We start from the raw sequence: 7,635 nt of genomic DNA, 5'->3' as shown, positions 1-7,635 counted from the left end.
TGAATATTTTATTCAATAAAAATCTTTCAAATGCGACTGTAGCTTTTTTTCCCCCAAAACTTTGTCTTCAAAATAAGGGTGCGTCTTTCGTAAACATAACTGAAAACTTTCCGTGAATTTTATTATTTTGCTAGGTTTCTGCTGGTACATCTGACAGATTATTATTATTATTTAGAAAATTCCGTCACCAGCGTTTCAGTTCTTTATCTTATCCCACGTCTGGACAGTGCACACTTCATGTAATTAATAAGTAAGTTTGTTTTGAATTTTGCGAAAAGCTACTCGCTATCTACGCCCAATGTCCCTAATTTAGCAGCGATGGACTAGAGGGAAGGCAACTAGTCACCACCGCTCATCGCCAACTCTTGAGCTAGTCTTTTGCCAACTAATAATGGGATTGACTGTAACTTTATAACACGCTCACGGCTGAAAGGGCGAACATGCTTGCTGACGGAGATTCGACCCGCAGATTGCAGTCAAGAACCCTAACCACCAGGCCAGGATCTGTGCAGTGACACATCATTGCCTTCTTATTCATATTACATTTTTGTTTTTTAAGACTCATAACGTACATTGTTGCCCGCTGAAGGCTCCAGTAAGAGGACCGAAAGCTTGCAAGTAAAAGTATTTTAACGTAGACAAGTCCGTGTATAACTCTACAAAATAAACTTTTTTATTTTAATATTCAAACGATATAAGATAACGCTCTTAAATTGAAATTTTTTATTGAATGTATAAAGTTATGGATCTGTAATGCATTATACATTTTTTTTTAATTCAGAGTAAGCCAAATCCAGAAAGTTCCTAGGGTTTAAGAAAATGTCAAAATTAGTAACCGCGTGAACTATGTATGATTACTGTTAGCATGTATTTTTCTTATTTTTATGAGAAATATGTGCCCCCCCCCCTCTACTTTTTTTTTTCTGGTAGTATTTTAGAGTCCAGTTCGCCTTTAAATTTTAGATATTATTTATGTATATATTTACATATATACAGTAACAGGTTACATTTGAGGTTAACATAACACTTCTGTTAGTTGTTTTATCGTTGTTTTGGCGCTACATAATTTAAAAGACTGAACTAATATTGTTACCTTCTATCAAATTTTACACAAGTAGCAACATCCAGCAACATTTTTGTTTTTCATAATATATGAGGGTTAGGTTATGCATTTTTTAATTATTTTTATTTGAACTCACAACAACTTTAAGTTATATATTTCACACAGTTGATTTCAATGAAACAGGACGTTAATGTTTTTATTTTTGGTTTGATTATGTATTATTCTGTAGCGATATTAGAATTATTATTTAATTTATTTAGTGCCTATTGGTGTATAGAAGACATTTTAATACTATAAATAAACGACTTATAACACCAAATCGTTGTTTTTATTTAATTAGACACACAACGTTTCGCTTTAGAGCTTCTTCAGCAGCGTTCCATTTAAACACAAACAGAAACTGACAGTGCGAAGCTTTGTACTGTCAGTTTCGGGTTGTGTTTTACTGGAACGTATGTGATACTAGATTTATGTTTGTTGTGTATATATATCGTCTGATTCATCGTATCATTGTACTTCCCTAGACATTTTGTAATTACAAAAGAGCATGAATACGCATAAAATAATGATTGGCTAGTAATAACTTCTTCACGTATATCTTCTTCTCATTGGTTGGTGTTTCTATTGCAAAGATGTGACATACTATTTGTATATTATGTTCCTTTTTCATCATAGTTTACACAATACAATTGTCGGTTTATATATTAGGAAGTATTAATACATAAAGATTCTAATAAGTTGTTACAATTTTGGCAAGGCTCAGCGCATGAGTAAGAATAAGGCGGGAAACAAGATAAGTCACGTGATCTGATTAATGAGCACGTGGTAGCCACATTTTGGGCCGCCCAGACAGAACGTTGTCCCAGTCCATATTCCAGCCCTTTTCCAAGTTTTGCCGTAGACCACATAGTACAGGCTACCCCCAATCCCGATTTCTATTTGATTATCAATAGTCTGGTCAGTTTATTACTTCAGCTAATCAGCAATGAATAAATTATACATCGGAAATTTACCAGCAGAAGCCAACGAAGTGTCTATACGGGATTTATTTCATGAAAAATCAGGAGTTATCCCGAAAACTGTCCTTGTAAAGAAAGGTGGCTATGCCTTCGTTGAGTGTTCCGATGAACAGGCCGCTGAGAAAGCTATTGAAATTTTAAATGGTAAGCAACATTTTTTTCATTTTATTAATTTCGAAAATATATTTCTAGTGATAATCAAAACTTAAGTAGCCCGTTTTTTTCTCTTTTATCATACCTAGCCGAGATATTACTCGTTAAAAACAAAGCAAATATTTAATTATTGTTTCAAAATGGCGCCTATGTGATATAACGTGCAGTTGTTTTACTTCTTAACTACAGGGAACTAACAGTAACAGTTACGTGTTTGTAATAATAAGATATTTCACTTCGTGTTTCTTTGAAGTTATAAAACTTAAAAGATAGAGTTCAACATAAGCAAAATCGTAACAATTTAATAAAAACTTACTACCTTGCAATTCTATAAGACAACGATGGATTGATGAAATTTCAATGGTATTAAAGTTCAAGTTTAAACTACCCAGTAAAGTTCAAAATGAGCGTACCGTGTAAACTCTCGTAAATATATACATTAAGTAATAGAGTTAACATTAGACTACTTACTGTAAAGTGTAATAACTGAATGTGCATGTATACTGTTCTTACAGCAAAATTGTTTACTTAATGTTACATAAAAATGTTTTTATTTATATTCAGTCATTATTATTAGCATCTCAAGATATTATTTTTATTAACTAACTGCGGATTTTGAGGGTTCGGCATATTAAATATATTACTTTAAATATTTTGCTGCTTCTGTGGGTAGTTTTGTAATTTAGATGGTCCTGATAACTGTCATTTATTTATTAATACTTAAGGGACATTAGACTATACACATATTTCAAAAATATTAACACAAAATGGGGAGATGTTTTTATGGCTAAAACTTGCCACCAGTTGCTCATGATTCAGATATCTAGATGGAACTTAATGCTGCCTATTGACCATATCACACATTTTTTTTAAATTTGACTCTTATATTTTTGCCATACAGAAACATGTTATCAGAACATTAATAAACACAAATCATTTAATTAGGAGAAAATTTTAAAGATACAAATTGCTGATGGAGAGAAACAAAACTGAAATGCATAACTTAGCCTTACAAAAATCAAGCTAACTATCATACCATCATTTGTTTGGCAAACCATTTTAGAGATTGACATGTAGTTTGATTAAAATATATTTTTATTTTTTATATCAGTCACTACTGCTACATCTTTAAAGATTTCCTTATATTTTCTTAAGACAGTTTATACAAGAAGTACTAAGTATAAAGTTTATAATGTGAAAAATGTACCCACAGTATGGTGTTAACCTTCAACTGTTTTTCTCACTTCAGTGTTCTGAGATGCATTCTAAAAACTAAACTACCACAACTGAAGTCTGAAATATAGACAATTTCACTAATGTGATAAAATAATAAGAATAATCAAAAAGTTTAGGAGATTATTGCATAAAGAAAAATAATTTTGTAAATTCATCCTTCAACAAATATATTTGAAAGAAGAGAAATAATTAGGCTGAAGGTAATTTTGATATCTTTTTTATGTATAAAATGGTGTTATCAGAGATATTGAAATCAGTCATCAGATTTTTAATAAATTAAAAATGCCAAAATTATCAGTATGCGAATTCGGACAGTCCAAAGTAATTGTAGGTGTGGCCCAGTTTGTTAATGTGTATCATAATCATAAAAAAGTATAGTATGGTTCATCAAGAGCTCCTTTAGTTAAGAGATTGTTCATTTTTAGACAAACTCATTGAAGCAACTGTCTTTCTTTTAAAATTTCTTATTTTGGATGAATTCTTACAAAACCTCGTAGATTGGTAAATCTTTATAGAGAATGGGCTAGAATACGGAAAATTAGTTTGATTTGAGAAGTATAAAGTTTTTAAGTATTCATAAGGAAATTTAGAAAGTTCTATTTTGTTGGTATGAAAAAATCAAACAGTTTTGGTGTATTTATTCTTTGAAGTTTGAATTTTGTGCTGTAGTGAAAAGAGCAATGTGATATTTTGGAATTAAGAATGAGAAGGTTACTGTAACCTAGTGTAAAACTAGTGAGGACTCTAAAGTAATACTAACACTTTGGAAAAAATGCAAAGATAAGGTAATAGAATGATAACTAGTTCAGGAGATGTTTAGCAATGAGGAAGAGCTTCATGTTGGATATATCTTCTATGGAGCATAAAGTATTAAAAAAATTAGGGGGTTTGCACTGCTACAGTAGGAGTATAAACAATATGTCTGTTCTGCTGCAGTCTTTCTTCAACCAGTCACACACTCTCTTATCCCCTGTGGACCAGTTTACTCCTGTTCTCATCTCTGCTCCTACCAGTAACAGTAGGGAGTGATTGAAACCAACTCCATCAGCCAAGTGTGCATGATTATTATTCTGTAGAATCCTGGCCATGTGATGAAGACCTGCTTCTTTGTTCTTGGATAGGGTCCACGGATGTTGATAGACATAACATGGAGAAAGTATAGATTGGTGTCCACAAGTTGAAACATTAAAGCTCCCCCACTGAGATTTCATCAACAATCTAGGTGAAAAATTATGATGCTGATACAGTATAACTATCAAAGTTTTTATACTAATTTATATGCTACGAAGGCCCTGATAGATTCTAACCATCTTGTTTCTATCCTTTTACAGGGAGACTTTTTATTTTTAATGTGCTAATACTGTCATCATTTGGTAGTATTTATTCTATAGAAAGGACAGGTTGTGTATACCACTTAGTATACCTTTATAGGTCATTACCATCTATTTCTCCAGTGGTTGTAATGCCACACAATGCTTTCTTTTTACCTTGTCACCTGGAGAAGTAACAGATCTTGATGATCTTATTGCACTCTTTATTTATCCTGGGAGATTTGAAGAAACATGATGTACTTATGGTTTGGTAGAGACATTATTGGTCCATGGAACATCTACTCTTGGATCATAACCTTTTTTTTTTCAGTAGTGGTAACTACCTATTTTCATGTCATAAGTTAGTTACTTTTGTTGCCATAGATCTGTCCATTTGTTGACTTTCTCTATATTATTCTTTTTCCTGGGAGATTGACAGTTGTCTATGAGGAAGCAATCTTCTTTCTGCCATTTTGAGAGAGATTGGCTGCATTCCATTGCCACCTGGCTTGTGTGCTCCAATGAAAGCTGAAGAAGACCAACTGGTCTTTATTTCCCACTTTCTCAGGATAGTATTGGATCATGTTTAAGCAGATGTATGTACTATCCCTGAAAACCTCAACATGTTTTCTATGCTATTGTTGCTCATGGTAGACACCTAATTGCCAAAGAGGATGAAGACTTAAAAATGAGTCCATTTGCAGACATTCCACTCTTGGCAACTGCATAGCCTTTCAAAAGCTTGTGCCTGTGCCTAGCAGGTCTAATATCAAAGCCAAAAGGGATCTTCAATTAAATTCACTTACAGCATCTCTTCAACTGCCATTTCCACGGTAATTTTGGAGAAGATATAGAAGGTTAAATGGAAGTATACATTCAATCCCAATAGCAAAGAAGTAATTGATACACATGGTATTGTAAACACATTTGGAGAGTCCTTCTTGTAACACTGAAGCTTTTCTACCAATTTCCCAGCCTTTTGAGCTATCAAAACATGGATTGAAAGAACCCTACCTTATTTTTAACTTGATCATCTTTAAAATTATAATCAACCTTTCATTGTGAAACTTATAAACTTCCTCTACATTAGTTTGGCAGTACATCTTACTCTCTCCTGCATCTCTTGGCTATTGGGGTTGAATGTAGAGTTCTCATTAACCTTTTGAATCTTGTCCCAAATTACCTGGGAACTGGTGATGGAAGAGATCTTATAAAAGAGGAGGTTTCTGATTTATGTAGTTCAGCTACTATCATTCCTTTTTCTAAGATAAGGAAGGATCCTACAAATCTTTCCAATTAGAGACCCATTACTTGAAATGTCATTTAGGGATAATCTTCTGAAGAAAGAACCATCTTGTTTCAGTCTTCTTTTTTTTTTTAACTTGAAGGCTTATAACACTAAATGGAAGTTTGATATTTTATGGGATCTCAATTCTAATGGGTTGCATGACCATTTAATCTTTTTTATCCTTACTATATAATATCCTGATGTATTATGCAGGAACTTGGAGTATCACAGATCTGTATCTTGAGTGTCACTTTTTTATCATTAAGATCATTGCCATCACTGAATAATTTACACCTATAATTGCAAACAACATCTTTGTTGATGATTTTCAGTTTTCCTGTCGGTTACTGAATATGAGCTACATTAGTGGTAGATTCAAACTGTCCTCAGTAATTCATATGAGTAGACCACTGCAGTTGGTTTCAGATATTTATCCAAAACCACTTACATGCATTTCTGTTGCCAATGGTGAATATACACTCATCTCAGACTTCATCTGGGTGGTGTACACATATCATAAAGTAGGTTTTAAGCATACAAAAATACTGAACATTCCCACTTTCTCTCTCCCAACTCTTGAGATGTGGGTAGATGTTTTGTGCTCAAAATCTGTCTTATTCAATCTAGACTGGATGGTTTATACCTCCACCAGGACTCTGCGTGGAAGATGTTGGACCCTATGCATCATCAGGGTCTTTCTACATTTTTCCATCCAGAGTCTGTACACAGCCCTGTGAATCTCGACCTCAGATGTTTGCAACTCTATGTCCAGTATGCTGCAAAGCACTAGTTACTGCCACATCCCCCACCGTGGCAGTATACATTTGTGCCTTCATTGACCATGCTTTTTGCAAATAGATGTTCTACTGTTCCAATATTTTATATAACCTTTGCATCCAGGTAAAGTGACAGATGTGGGTTTGACATTGGATAACTGAATCTGATGATCAGACCACACTGCCATAGCCTTTTACCATCTCCTTCTATGTTCATTTGTTGAGTCACCTGAATAATTTGAATCCTTCTAATTTCTCTTTAACAAACACCATTATACTATGCTTTCATTTTTATGGATGGCTTGAGATCATGCCATCAAGACAGTGTCACGCGGTTTTGTTATTTTAAGTATCCTTTCTTGTGGTGTCCCTTTGACTTGGGCAGCTTCATTAGCAATGATAACACTGCATAGGTTGACCAAGTTTTTACTTTTTATGGGCCACACATCATTTTAACTTTACTTAATTTTTTAACACCATAAACCACATACATCTATGTTATATTTTTATTTTATATCCCCTTCTTTTACCTTATTGTAAGTATTGGTTGAAAAAAGAAATAAAGTAACCAGAAGTTTGGTGTGGATAGTAAAAATATCTTCGTGCCAAAAACACTCAAACAACAAACAAATAAATGAACTCAGCAAATAGGAAGATTTTATAAATATTTAGTAGTTATCACTGGGCACTGTAACAGGTTCAGTACTTTGTTTGCTAAAGTACTTTAATCCATATTTAGTCAAATATTCTAGAATATACATATGTGTTTTAATCCTTATCTAATGAGAAT

General features: G+C 33.3%; 1 protein-coding gene across 2 annotated transcripts in view; it reads left to right on the top strand.

The window, feature by feature from the left end:
• Positions 1–1,934: 1,934 nt before the first annotated feature.
• The window catches only part of LOC106478394 (insulin-like growth factor 2 mRNA-binding protein 1), an 89,742-nt gene continuing 84,041 nt past the window's right edge, over positions 1,935–7,635 (top strand). For both annotated transcript variants that reach the window (XM_013938936.2, XM_013938935.2), the window contains exon 1: positions 1,935–2,226. In XM_013938936.2, the coding sequence (XP_013794390.1) occupies positions 2,049–2,226 (178 nt within the window). In that variant the 5' untranslated portion in view covers positions 1,935–2,048. The remainder of the gene's footprint in view (positions 2,227–7,635) is intronic.

The sequence above is a fragment of the Limulus polyphemus genome, unplaced genomic scaffold, assembly GCF_000517525.1.
Source record: "Limulus polyphemus unplaced genomic scaffold, Limulus_polyphemus-2.1.2 Scaffold207, whole genome shotgun sequence".
In the NCBI taxonomy this organism is placed as follows: Eukaryota; Metazoa; Arthropoda; class Merostomata; order Xiphosura; family Limulidae; genus Limulus; species Limulus polyphemus.
Note: the sequence above shows the minus strand (reverse complement) of the source record. Positions and strands in the feature narration are given on the sequence as shown.